Source organism: Pogonomyrmex barbatus, unplaced genomic scaffold, assembly GCF_055798465.1.
Source record: "Pogonomyrmex barbatus isolate J1 unplaced genomic scaffold, ASM5579846v1 scaffold2, whole genome shotgun sequence".
NCBI classification, from domain to species: domain Eukaryota; kingdom Metazoa; phylum Arthropoda; class Insecta; order Hymenoptera; family Formicidae; genus Pogonomyrmex; species Pogonomyrmex barbatus.
Window position 1 is genome coordinate 26000612 of NW_028297116.1, and position 14515 is coordinate 26015126.

At 30.4% G+C, this 14515-nt stretch overlaps 2 protein-coding genes, 1 long non-coding RNA gene and 1 pseudogene across 4 annotated transcripts; 3 read left to right on the plus strand and 1 right to left on the minus strand.

The window, feature by feature from the left end:
* Positions 1-52: 52 nt before the first annotated feature.
* On the plus strand, positions 53-1328 carry LOC148936861 (uncharacterized; annotated as a pseudogene). The gene is made up of 3 exons (XR_016139193.1): positions 53-319; positions 627-789; positions 1171-1328. The product of XR_016139193.1 is annotated as an uncharacterized LOC148936861 (transcript).
* Positions 1329-3920: 2592 nt separating this feature from the next.
* On the minus strand, positions 3921-5827 carry LOC148936862 (uncharacterized). The gene is made up of 2 exons (XR_016139307.1): positions 5039-5827; positions 3921-4890 (listed from the first exon to the last, which is right to left on the minus strand). It is a non-coding gene; the product is annotated as an uncharacterized LOC148936862 (long non-coding RNA).
* A 697-nt stretch (positions 5828-6524) lies between these two features.
* LOC105429644 (large ribosomal subunit protein eL22) lies at positions 6525-8147 on the plus strand. Its single transcript, XM_011642763.3, has 4 exons — positions 6525-6635; positions 6893-7027; positions 7269-7390; positions 7933-8147. Exons 1-4 carry the CDS (start codon positions 6627-6629, stop codon positions 8078-8080), a joined length of 414 nt encoding a protein of 137 aa, XP_011641065.2. The 5' UTR covers positions 6525-6626; the 3' UTR covers positions 8081-8147.
* Positions 8148-10811: 2664 nt separating this feature from the next.
* Atg8a (GABA type A receptor-associated protein autophagy-related 8a) lies at positions 10812-14399 on the plus strand. The gene is made up of 3 exons (XM_011642775.3): positions 10812-11111; positions 13365-13562; positions 13660-14399. The coding sequence occupies exons 1-3, from the start codon at positions 11022-11024 to the stop codon at positions 13723-13725; spliced, it is 354 nt and encodes a 117-aa protein (XP_011641077.2). The 5' UTR covers positions 10812-11021; the 3' UTR covers positions 13726-14399.
* The last annotated feature ends 116 nt before the right edge of the window (positions 14400-14515 follow it).

Sequence of the window (14515 nt, forward strand, 5' to 3'; positions counted from 1 at the left end):
ACATATGTGTGTGATACGTGCATGCGTGCGTGCATGTATGCGTTACATATACAGGGTGAGGAAAAAAGGTCGGTACTTCTGAATAACTCAGAAAATATAAATTTTATAGAAAAATGTTTCAGACAAAGTTGTAAAGCTTAAAAAGATCTATTTACTGATCTTATCAATTTGACCTTAGGTGGCATCGCCAAGGTCAGGTCAAAGTCACATCGATTTTTTTAAATGGAACACCCTATTTTTTGTTTCAGAAACATAATAAAAAAAAATATGGAACAGCTAGAGATGGAAAATATTACAAATAAAAAATCTCGTTTCATTTGTAAGTATTGTAAATATAAATTATGTGGATTAAAAATTTGTAATATTTAAATTAATTTATTATTTGATGTACATATTTGTGCGTGCGCGCGTGTGTGTGTGTGTGTGTGTGTGTTTATATATGTAAAATTATTATATATATATATATATATATATATATATATATAATATATTATATAATATATATATATATATATATACATAATAATTATATACTATATAATATATTATATATATATAACTATATATATATAACTCTATATATATATATAGTAATTATATATTATATACAATATATGTTGTTTTAGATTTCCCAAAAATATGGAGAGACGCAAAAAAATGGCTTGAAGCTTACAATTAGAAAATTATGAACCAACAAAATCAGTGGCAGTTTGTTCTGTTCATTTTAAAAATACAGATTATGAATTAAATTATGCAAATCGCAAATTAAAAAAAGATGCTGTTCCATATGTATTTACATTATATTCATATATACATCACATATATTATATATATATATATATATATATATATATCCATATATTACAAAAATATTTTACAATTATTGAATATAATAATTGTAACATATTGTGACAACTAACAAATTTCTTTTATAGTTACTCGAAGAGGAGATTCAACCTGCAGTTCAAATTAATTTATAGATGGACAAAATACTTCTATAGAAAAAAACATTAATAATGAAACTAGTTAGTACAAATAAATATATCTATTCATAAAATAATACTACAATAAATTTATATTATTACACGCAAAAATAATGAAAATACAGAAACAATCACAGAAGATAACATAGATACAGATTTATCATAGTCAATAGTCGACTAGTGAATCATTCCATTCATATCTCCTGACAGAATCATAAATTCACCAACTACAGTTAAAATTCGAGAAATGTACACACGTGAAATTAAAACTGTGAAAAGAAATTTATCTGTAAGTCATTATGAATACAAAAAAGAATACAAAAGAAACTGATTACTCTACAAAATGTGTTAAAAAAAACGTGTCTACAGAAGCGGAATTTATTAACAGTAGAGGAAAGCGACATATTGCAATATTTAAACGAAGGTACAAGGGAATTAATAAAGCATGAAATAAGAAAGCGGAAAAATTTGCCTATATCTAGTGTATCAATCTAGCAATTTGCGTTATCCTCTAATAGCACATGATATCATTCGAATATTCTACACTCGTACTGAAAGTACTGGTCATACGTACTATTGCCTAATACACTAGAGAACATTCATATGACATCTTGATGATATATCATTTCTCGTATATTCTTAAGCTCATCTTCAGAATATACTGAATATCCTAGCAGCATATGATATCATCCGAATATTCTGTATTTATACTGAATGTACTGTGATTATACTAACCGAATACTAAGATTATTCGTATAAAATCTATGTATTCCAAGTAGCAAGATGATGTCATTATGACGATGATTTAAGGTCATTTTTTGTCAGTGTACTAAAAAACAACGTAAAATAAACGTAACATTTGTCACGAAATATTATCATAAATATATTGTCATTTAATCGTCATTTTTAAATCATTTTTAATAAATAAATAATGAAATAACATTACTAATTACTATCTTTTTAATTAACCATAATATATAAATAAGAAAAATATTTCCCATATTTAATACAATTATTGATAAATTCATAAACAAATAAACAAAATATATTCAACATTTTATAAACAATTTTCATAATAAATGACTCTCATTAAACATAATATAGGTTCACGGATTTATATATAATTAACTTATCCACAAGAATTACATATGCATTCGAGATTTTAAAATTAAGATTATTTATATGACAATATAGTAACATTCATCAATCGGATCTGTCATATTTTATATCAAATTCCGTGTTCACTTATGTCATCATTTCAGTTGCAGGTTTCATCCTATTGTAGAAGTTAAATGGCATCGAGCAGGATCCCGAATAGGATGGGTGACCGTTTTAAAAACATGCAATGATACAAGATAAATAATGTTTCATTACTTTCTCTCAGTTTTTTTTATTTTTTTTTCACTTATTTTCCGTAAAAAGTGTCACGTATATTATAAATTTTCACGATCTATATGGCTGTCTGGGATACTCTTATGCATGTCCTACATGATATACTGTTTTTAAACCATTTTCATCCTGTGGTCATACTGCGGGATATTCTCCAGTACATATTAGGGATTAGGTTAGTGAGCGGTAGTAACAATTTAAGTACATTCCACAGTATATCACAGTACGTATTTTGAATGTTCGGAGAATATCTCGAATATACTTGTATAATATCCCGAAACGTTCTCAGAATAGATGAGTGCTATTAGGGTCATTGCATTATTACTCACCAAAAGCATATAAATATATTCAGCATAAATTTTACAATGTTACCACATCCAAAAATGTTATCACAATAGTATCGTTTATTAGATGGAGAGCCTAATATTAACAATGAGATTATAGAAACTATTAAATCACGCGTACGCTAAATCCGTTTTATATAAATTGATAGGTGCATTGATATTTGATGAGATGGCAATACAACAGCATATCGATTATTATAAAGATAAATTCGTAGGATATATAGATTATGATACTTGTGGAATGCGATACAACAAAAATTGCAAAAGAAGCATTAGTTTTTTGTGTTATGTGTATAAACCAAGCCTGAAAATTACCTATTGCTTACTATCTAGTAAATGGTATAACTATAAAACAAAACTAATGTATGTATATATGTGTGTACCATTGAATTGTTGACGTATTATTCTAAATACGTTATTTGCGATAAATATCATCACATGTCTTTGTGGTCGAAAGGATAAGATGCCTGCCCGATAAGCAGGAGATTCAGGTTGCTGGCTAAGGTGATATTTTTCGCAAAATAATTGCGAATTTTTACAATTTTTCGTGGTCGGATTTTGTCGTGGCACACGCCTTCCTTTTTTATCCTCTTTTTATAAAACTAAGATCACCAAGTATAATTATAAAGATAATAAATTAGAGGCTTTGCCTATATATTATAGATTTTCAGTCCTTGCAGTGAATATCGGAACGCAGCCTTAATTGAAATACATTTAATACAAATTTTCTTGTTACTGTAGTAACAACTTTATTGTATATACTTCTTTTTAAAACATATGGCTATCTTTTGTTAAAAGGAAAATTCCAATATTTTGAAGCCATTTTTTTAAATAGTTTTTTTTTTAAGTAAAAATCTAAAATATTAAAAATTTCGTTTTTACCATAATCTAAAATTACATTAACCACTATTTATGTTTTATGAAACATTTATATATTTATTATAAATGTAAAACTTACTTAAATAGACTAACACCATCTTTTTTTTATTACGACACTTTTTAATGCAACAAGATACTGGCATTTTTACAAAAATTTAATGGCCATACATACACTGACGCTATAAAATTCAAACAAGTGTTGTACCCCGGATGGACTACGACGACGTTAATATTCGGGATAGTCGGATTCGCCAAGCCTAAGGAGTTGGAACTCCGAGCAGGATCAAAGGAATGTAGGGGTCCTCTTGAAATCACTAACACACACTTTTACTTTGATTGATTTATTTTAAACAAGAGCACAAATACTTGATATTATAACGGTTATATTTTACACACACGATTAAGCGACGATAAGCGTCGTCGAGCGGCTCGGCGTGTCTCGCGTTACTCTGGCGGCCGACGACCGAGTGTGACACCTGAGATGCTGATAATACGGCCCGCGTGAACTTCGCGACGGGATTCGGTAATATCTCGCGCGACTTTTATAATTTCGATTCCGAACGACTTTTAACTTCTCTCGACTCCGCCTTGTGTAGCCGATTATATATAGACTGGTCGATGCCCGATCAGCATTTTGATCGGTTGCATCGATTGATCGTGTGATATTGATTGATCAATATCACGCTCGGTTCGATCAGCAATTTGAGGAATTTGCTAATAGGCTTTTCGTAATATTCTCGCGCGATGCGTTTCTGCAGTCTTTCGAAAGATTGATCGCAATTTTGATGATCATGCATTTGTGTCGTCTTTCGAAAGACTTTTTCCGAGATTCATGCGGATTACTTTTATTGCTATGCGGACTATTTTTATTATTAGTTGTAGGTCTACCTACAACAAATAATAACAAAGTATCACATCATATACACAGGACTGCCATCATTTTCTCGCATACAACCGAAAACCGCATGTGACACAAGTCCAAAGTCCTAGTTAACAATCTAGTTGGGTGCATTCGTTTAGGCAGTTACTATCGCAGATGTCGTTTGTTTATTCCGTCTGCGAAAGTGACTGCAGCGAATTACAGCGCAGTTCGTTGTCGTTTACGCAGGTATGTAGCTCACCTGTGCAGCTATCTCGGAGTGCGTTCCTTTATTCACTCCGAGTGCTCATGCTATAATGTAATGGAAGTGTACTGCGGCTATCGTTCCGTTTTAGTTTCGTGCACTTTCTAACTGCTTCAAGATTATAAAATGGAACGCAGTTGCAGTATGTTTTCAAACTCCAACTGAAAATGGCTGGCATATGTAATATTAAAAAAAATATAATTTTATTATATATATTAAATATAATATATATATATATATATATATATAATAATTAATAAACTAAAAATAATTAATAATTAATAATAAAAAAACAAATAATAAATAATAAATGCAATACCCTGTATGTGTCCCTCTCTCGATATCTCCAGTACGAGACTTTTATTCACTTTTTCGAAAAGACATACACCAGCTTTCCAAGAAGAGTTATCCCTCAGATGAATCTCTCGGTTCCTTCCATACCCGCACCGTGGCGCACACACGTCCGCTTCCGCCATTATCAGTGCTGCCAACTTGACCATCGCTGTCACCCGCGCTGGTAAGATTCCAAGCGCTAGCGCGCAAGTTGTCAGCGCAAGTTGCCAGCGTTATCAGACCCATTTATTTATACAGGGGGTCAATCATGTAACTTTTCCTCTAGGGCGGAAACGTGAAAAGTGAAAAGTTTCACGTGAATTTACGATCATGTATGATTTTGCGGGATCATGTAATTCTCTCAAACGTGAAAATGTGAAATTTTTCACGTGAACTTTTTCGCCATGTACTTTGGTGGCGGAAAGGTGGAAATCTAGGGAATTAATAAATATGCTTCGGAATTAGAGAAGATTAGGGCTGCGTTAGAATTAAGTGTACGTAGTACATATACAATTGGTTAAAAGATATATATAATATTGTACTAATAAAATAATTTTCATTAGCTATAAAACCTATGAAACTATGTTTCATAATTTCATTTTCTACGCATTCAAGCTACATACATAATCGCTGTACGTGAAAAGTTTCACGTGAAATGTCAAGGTGTAAAAAATGAAAAGTAAAAAGTGGAAAATGAAAAGTGAAAATTTTCACGTAAAGTTATAGTTGATTGATCCTCAGGAGGCCCCGTAGAAAAAAAGGGACGAAGAAGAGTGGACGAAGTCGGAAGATCCAATCCGGCACCGCCGGAGGGACGATCGCAATGCCACAAGAGAGCGTAGAAAGCGCCACCTGGGATTCGCGGGGGCAATATAAAACAATATGCCTATTCTAATAACTTCCTTCCCTTTTATTACTTTATAGTTTTTGATATTATATAAAATAATAATCTACTCTACATTACTATATATAAAAAATACATTTCTTATTTTATTTACACACAATTGTATAATGATGACATAATTAAAAGAAGAATGTTTTTATTTTAATTATGTCACATAACATTATTGCATAAATATTAGTACGTGTAAATAAAATAAGAAAAATACTCCTAACGCAGATAGATTAAAATAGTATATAATGCTAATACTTAAAAATGCAAAGTACTATATGTTTTTATATATTTTACATATATAATTTATTAAGTCCAGTAAACAAAAATAAATTAAAATGGATTGAAGAAAATTTATTTCATCGTTCGCAAATGGATTTTCAGATTTTCAGTACATATTTGCGAACGATGAAATGAATTCTCTTCAATCCATTTTAATTTATTTTCGTTTACTGCTATTGTGAACACTTGAAGTAACAATGATTAATAGCAATAACGGATGTAATTGATAGCTAACAGCATAGACTTTGTCTATATTTTAAAAAATTGCCGCTGCATTTTTCAGTGATAGCAGCGCCACCAAGGATTCGCGGGGTACTAAAACTGAAACCTCAGTTTCCAGTCTCAGCTTGTACATCTTGGTCAATTTTTTGGTTCTTTCATTCTTCGAATAGACGTTAACATGGCTCCGGTAGGTCTGCGCTCCAACAAAAATATGTTAATTATTTGTGATTATCGCAAAATCCTCTCGAAATAATGCCGTGCACTGAGAAAACATATTTACTTTATCAATCGCGACGCTTCGGCTTTTCGTTTAATCGTAAGATCACTTTACTCGAGTCCGATTCGCATACATCCTGTTCATACTTTGACGCTTCGCCGCTTCCGCACGTGTCTCACAACTATGATAATATTGTCATTTAAAGATTATTGGTTGCGAATTTTCAGACGGCGAAGAAATCGAAAGGCCCAGTTAAGAAGCAAGTCCTTCGGGGCAAGGGTCAGAAGAAAAAGGTGTCCCTGAGGTTCACTATTGACTGCACGCATCCTGTGGAGGATAATATTATGGATGTCAGCAATTTTGTAAGTTTATTTGAAATTATTTTAATTTATTTAATTATTTTATTCTTATGATATTATTCTTTTCTAATAAGAAGTTTTTACAAGTTATACAAAATTACCTCGAGCTTGATATAACCTAACTTATTGCTCGCTTATTCTTAACCTCTAAACATAGAATCTGAAATTATTTTAAAACGCAAGATGTTTACTAAAATTTTGACCGTGTTACGTCGTGAATTATTATGGAATGGTAATTTTTCAGGAAAAATATTTGCATGAGAAAATCAAAGTTGGTGGTAAAACTAATAATTTTGGCAACAATGTTGTCCTAGAGCGTAACAAGATGAAACTTACCATCAACAGTGATATCGATTTCTCGAAGCGGTGGGTAACGTTGTGTTTTTTTTTAATTACAATAATCATAGAAAGCGATGAATAAAGAAGTTTGAGATTATTAAGATCATTAAGATTCAGATATCATAACTATGTATTTTTGACAGAATTACAAGTCAATGTACAATAATTGTTGTAAACGCATGATGTATCAATCATATTGCATTAGATTTTTGTAATCATATATCATATATTTATAATAATTATTGTGCATTGACTTATTGTGATTTAGTTTTATAACTCTGTTGGAAATGGACACGATAATTTTTGTTGTTCTTTGATTGATTTTTTTTAGTTATTAGTCACAAAATATGTAGAACTTTATATAGAGTGATATTAAAAGTTTATTTTTTATAGTTGCACTAGTGTACACTTGTATTTATAATAAAATAAATATATGTTTGAGATTTAATTTAAAAAAATGAAAATTTTAGAGTAATCTAGTGCAGCAATGAAAAATAGATGTCTCGTTGTTATCATAAGATACAGAAAGAGCGATATTTGCACTGATTTAGAAAACTTTGTTACTATAGATACCTTAAATACTTGACGAAGAAATACTTGAAGAAGAACAAGTTGCGTGATTGGCTGCGAGTGGTATCAAAAGACAAAGAAACATATGAATTACGATATTTCCAGATTAACAGTCAGGAAGATGATGATGAAGAAGATGCAGAATAATTCTTGTGTTCTTTTAATTACAGATGTATCTGTACATATTTCTTTTAATAAAGAGTGATAAATCCCACTATTCTTGTTTTATGAAAAATTGTTTTTGTAAGAAAGAAGTATCTGAGATATTGTTTCTGTGAGAATTATCCAAGACATTTAGTATGTAATATATGTGCGTTTGCATAAAGTTTTAATGTGATACATGATTATTTTAGTTTTATATATTTTGATCCTATATAGATGATGTTAAAATTCCTCCATGAACTATGAGGAAGAAGCTTGAGAGTGATCATGGTCATCGTTTTGATGCAATTGCTAAGAGTATGCCACACGTCCACAATTGTGAATATTGAACTACGTAGTTATGTATATGAAACTACTCGAGAAATAAAATAGTTATGTCCAAGCTTCTATTGTGATGTTCTGTGTTGTGTTCATGATTTTTCAGTTATGTTCCGCGTTACGTCTACAATTTTCTGATTCAGTATCATGCATTTCAAGAATATGATCAGAAAATCACTGCCTCTTGAATAATTTCGTGAATATGACATGATCATGTAGCATATCGCTTAATGATTATATAAAAATGACATACTTGCTTCTCAAGCTTTTCTCTATTTGTAAGTAATTGATGTTCGATAATGACGAAAAGAACTTTTGTTAAAATTATATATATATATATATATATATATATATATATATATTTATATATATTTAATTAAAAATTTACTTTTATATGTGTGTGTGTGTGTGTGTGTGTGTGTGTGTGTGTGTGTAAATATATGTAAATTATATATATATATATATATATATATATATATATATAATTGTAAATTATATATATATATATATATATATATATATATATATATAATTTTGCTAGATCCAAATATTTACATAAGACAAATTCAAATTAATCTTTAAAATATTAAAAATTTTCGTAATTTATTATCTTTATTATTGTATATCTAATCGGTCTAAATGGTAATTTTGATGGCCTAAGTCATTTTCAAATTTATATCTGATATTAGGTACTTGTTAAAAAAATATTTATTTTCTTGCATAAATTTTATATTATTAAATCAATTTTTACATTAACTTTTATTATAACATTTTTTACATTATTTTATATTAACATTTACTATATTATATTATTTTACATTAACTTTACTATATTATTATGTTAACTTTTATTATATAAATAACTAAGACTAAAAAAAAAACAGATATTAAAATAATAACGGAAATTATATTTTTTTCCTTTTGTGCGTGCAATATTGTTTTATTGTTCCTTTTTTTATTTGAAACTGAGTATAAAATTATTATTAAGATTATAAAAATAATGTAAATCTTCTCTCTGTTTTTGTGCAATAAATGCAACCAATAATAATAACGTATTCAGTATTTTATTTCTATTATAGTAATTACCAATAATTTAATACTGATTAAAAATTATTGAAATACTGCAATATTTAATTACTACAAATTTCTTAGTAATAAATTTCACAGTAATAAATTTTTGTATTAGTTGTTACCAATAGTTTAATACTGGCCAAAAAATTACTGAAATATTATATAGTAGTACTTAATTACTGCAAATTTCTTAGTAATTTATAATAATAATAAATTTCTGTAAGGGATGTTTTTTCTAGAAAATACTCTGTATAAAAATATCTCTCTACTTTCTATAAAAATATCTGAGAAGCATCTATTTAGAATAGAACTTATTAAGACAAATATAGATAAATTCAAATATTATTTTTAATTATATTATCTTTTTTCTCAGAATTGCTATTCAATAGATATAAATTTCTCTGACTTTTAATAACATTGAGCATACTTTCTTTAATGATTTTTGCAAAATTATGTAAAATACTTTTAAAAATTTCAAAGAAAATCATATTTTGCAGAAGAAATAATCATTTCAAAAAAGTATGCATTATTCAATAAATTCTTGAAAAAATATTAAAAATATAATTTTAATATAAGATACTCACATTATTGTATTAAAAATTTAAGATTAAAAAAGACATGTAATATTAACAGAAAAATGATAATTTTATTCTAAAAGGCATTCTATTTTATATTATTTCGGAAAAAAACGATTAAAACTTACGAAATTTTCTAATTGTATAGAAATAAATACAAAAAAGTTTCTTATATTCAAATAGAATTTATTTTCAGAATTTCGCTACAAATGAAAAAAATTTTATTATTTCAGAAAAATTTCGTTTATCTCTATGACAAAGTTGAAAAATATTTTGAAAAATTTTTTAAAAATTATACATTTCATAATAAAATTTTCGTCAAGTGCTTCCGGGAAAGTGCATTGCACATATTATTAATAATTCATGTCATATATATATTGTAAAAAGAGCGCTTTGGAATCCAGTCCGTATACGATTGCATTGTATGATACTGTACACTGTATGTATACTGTATACTATACATTGTCGAAAAGAAAAGGTGTGGAAGGTGCAATCGCGAAGTGCAAATCTCATACACGATCGTATACTTGTTCGTCATGCATACACATTTTACACGTATGCCGAATTATTCTTCTGATTGTCTGATCTTACTGATTGTCTTCATATTAATCCTGTTTTAAAAAATATGCGACAATTTTTTCGAGCAATTTCACGTAAACGACTGGCGGTCTTCCCGACGTTGTTTTATCGACAAGAGTTTTATCGAACAAGCGGGACTACTTTCTTGCCGCGAAGGCGATCGCATAGCGCAGGCGCACAAACGCAGTGACGCACGGCGATTGTTGTTTCGCGAGTGTCGCCGAGGGATCTCCGTCGTGTCAATTCGACGGACAGAAACAGACAGCGAGAGGGAGAGTGCGTAAACGAAAGGGCGAATTGGTGACGTGAGTGAGATTGACAAGAGCATTGCGATTGTCATTGTTGTCGTTGTGTCACGCAGTCCTCCCCTGTCGACGGGGACGATGAAGTTCCAGTACAAGGAGGAGCATCCGTTTGAGAAGAGGAAGGCCGAGGGCGAGAAAATCCGACGGAAATATCCCGATCGGGTGCCCGTAAGTATCGAATCCATTCTCGCGTTTTGACAGGATGTCTCGAATTATCCTTCCGCCTCCTCGAATAATTCCGGAAAGAGGGATACCCGCGAACGAGAACGAGGCGCTTTCGCAACACGTTCGATCGTATCTCGATCCGGGTCCCCCGGACGAGCTCAAGGTCGTCCTCGTATTTTGCGTCGCATTCGGTCCTCAATTTTTTTTTTTCCCCCCGAGACGAGCCCTCTTTTTGCGCGCTTATTACGCGGTGTAATCCGGCTGCTCCTCGCCTACGTCCTCCCCCCGCGCGCGTATTGATCTGCTTCACGACGCGCAATCGACCGAGTTTCCGAACGAATCCCGAAATTTACGCTCGGAAAGCATAAATTACCTTTGGACTTATCAATCTTGTATTCGACATGGCATTCGAGATGACTCGCTCGGTTTAGATTCCCTCGGCACCACCTTTTGTGACAGACTTGGGACACAAAGTGTCGCATTCTTGAAACTTTTTGTCCCATTGACAAACGATGATTGTCAATATCTTGTTATTACGCGTCGAATCAAAGATCCTCTTAGATTTACATTTGAAGTTACAGATCGCCTGTGCAAGTATCCTGTTGTTATTTTTATTCCCGTTTTCAAACTTGAGAAGATCATGTAATAATTTCATACGTAATGATATTTTGAACATATTACAAATTCATAGTTAATTAATTTTATCTAATCTTTCTTTTTTTAATAAATAACTGAATTCACAACAGATCACTAAGGCTCTGCACAATGGAGAAGATGTTAGAAATAAATTAAATTTTTTTAAATTTAGATATTAAATTTTAGAAATAAAAGTTTAAAATAAAAATTAAACGTAACGCACAATGAACATAAGTAAGTATAAAATATGATTATATGCTTATTTATATTCATTGTGCATTACATTTTAATTTTTATTCCGAATTTTTTATTTCCTAAATTTAATATTGCGCAGGCCCTAACGAATTTTATTTTGATTACATTATATATTTTTGAATATATTTTTATCCTTCGATATATATTTTGAATCAGATCTTACAACGATCTTCCCAATAATTGAAATTGTTCTCTAATAGATTTGCTGTTCGTTTAATTTTATATCCTAATCATGGAAAAAACACGTTATAAAGCATTTCATTTTCGCAAAAGTATTGATTAGTAAATAATTATCAAAATTGACAGAATAATGTCGATAATTATTTTACTTTCGTGTATTAATTAACATTTAACGGATTAATTACTTTTCAAGAGACATTAAAAATCCAACTCGTTAGAATTTACCTCTGTGTCTCCTTAATTTGTTACGAATTTCGCGCCATGGATGTAATCGTGATCGTTAAGAAGAAAGAATAATTGCGTTTATCATTGTTATGTGTATGAATCAGCGATCACATGATCGGAGTTTCACGCGAAATTATCCCTTATGCTGCAATATGCGTGTATTCACCGGGACCAATGAGAGGACTCGAATCCGAATCCTGTTACTCAACATTTTGACATGTTTCAAACTCACGTTGCGTTATGTGCATATTTGAAATTTGTTTTTTTTTTAAATCTATAAAAAAAACGAGTGAACTAAAAATTAGAAAATTTCATCAACAAGACTAAAATTTGTCTAATTTATCAAGTAAATGTGGGTTCTAGTTAGGGTTACCATCCGTTCTCTTTTCCCCGGAACACTATCCTCTTTTTTAGGGCACGTCCGGGAGAATTTTTTGAAAGCGTCCGGGGTTTCAGGAAAGCTTTTAAATGTTTTGTTTTGATTTCTCTTGCATTACTCTGCATTACCAAATAGCACAGATATCGCATAAAAAAATTAAAATTTTTTAATTTTAATACCAAATAAAACTTAAACTAAATCTATAATAAAACATATTTTTAATCAAAATAGTATTTTCCAATTCAAATTTCTCTTTGCTCTGAACGCTAACGAACAATTAGATATGAAATAATGATTCATTTACTGTTCTCAATCAATTTTATTAATTTAAGCGCATTTTTGTATGCGTCCGCGGTTGCAACCGAAATGTTCGGGGTTTTTGGCGGGGGGTTCGGGGTTTTTGTGAGTCCTAGTTTTGAAAATTTTAATATGGCAATCCTAGTTCTAGTGGAGATAGAAGTTGACTTTTATTTGCAATGACTAATTAATATTTTAAACTTTCGTAATTGTTGTTAATCGTTATTATGTTTTTATGTATTTGAAAAACATATTTGAGGGAGATATAATAAATGTTGTTATAGGTGATAGTTGAGAAGGCGCCTAAAGCAAAAATCAGTGATTTGGACAAGCAAAAGTATTTGGTACCTTCTGACTTGACTGTCGGCCAATTTTACTTTTTAATTCGTAAGAGAATTCATTTACGTCCCGAAGATGCTTTATTCTTCTTCGTCAACAACATCATTCCTCCGACAAGCGCTACAATGGGCTCTCTTTATGCGGTAATTAATATGGATATTATTACAAATAATGCAATATGTCGAAAGAGATATTTTAAGTTTTTTAATATACGTGTTCTTTCCTGTTAATTTTAATCAGGAACATCATGAAGAAGATTTCTTCCTATATATAGCATACAGTGATGAGAATGTGTATGGTCACTAAGCCCCATGGAACAAGCAAATTGCCAAAACAACAAAAGGATTCAGCGACAAAAATTTACCATCTCCCAACGTAGTCTTCATAGCCGCTTTCGAAAACCGTGCATACAAAATTACATATATCGACACTTTGTGAAATTTTACATCTTGAATTTTACATCTCGCTGCACATTTGCTTCTCCCGAAAAACTACACGACTCTATCCTCGGATGATAAAAAAACGCTTTTTATTGATTTCATTCTTTCTTTACCACTGGCTCCATCGTACAATGTGAAAAACAGCTATCTATGCAAAATTATGTGATGTAATGTTTAGCCTGGCCATTAAAAAAAAAAGAACAAAAGAGATGAAAAAAAAAACCAAAAAAAATCTTTGTATTGCCAAATATCGCTAACTTGCTGTCGCATATTATGTTTCACTGCACATTACATTCATAATATATTTTCCAAGAATAGTAATTATCGTACCATTATAAATTCGAAGTATGGTATAGATAACAGAATTCTATACGTGATATATTCAACAATTTAGATTAGTATTATTGTATTATACATGATTTTGACGTTATTTAATCATTGAACGAACGAAGAGAAATTGTTGGATATACGAGCGAAGAAAAAAATTTTCTGTAACATCTCGAAAAAATGTAAGGCCAATAAAAAAAAGTTAAAATTTTATGGGATCTTAGATATTTCTTTTTGGTTTAATTCTACCAATCCACTCCTTTTAATAGATGCGCTAGATGCGGGTTGCTGACAGAAGTCGTGACGTTATTTTCAATACCAATACCAAT

Coding starts and splice junctions, on each gene's coding strand:
- LOC105429644 (XM_011642763.3), top strand. Junction 7,028..7,268: donor TTATGGATGTCAGCAATTTT/GTAAGTTTATTT, acceptor GTAATTTTTCAG/GAAAAATATTTGCATGAGAA. Junction 7,391..7,932: donor GATATCGATTTCTCGAAGCG/GTGGGTAACGTT, acceptor TTGTTACTATAG/ATACCTTAAATACTTGACGA.
- Atg8a (XM_011642775.3), top strand. CDS start 11,022: ATGAAGTTCCAGTACAAGGAGGAGCATCCGTTTGAGAAGAGGAAGGCC. Junction 11,112..13,364: donor AATATCCCGATCGGGTGCCC/GTAAGTATCGAA, acceptor ATGTTGTTATAG/GTGATAGTTGAGAAGGCGCC. Junction 13,563..13,659: donor CAATGGGCTCTCTTTATGCG/GTAATTAATATG, acceptor AATTTTAATCAG/GAACATCATGAAGAAGATTT.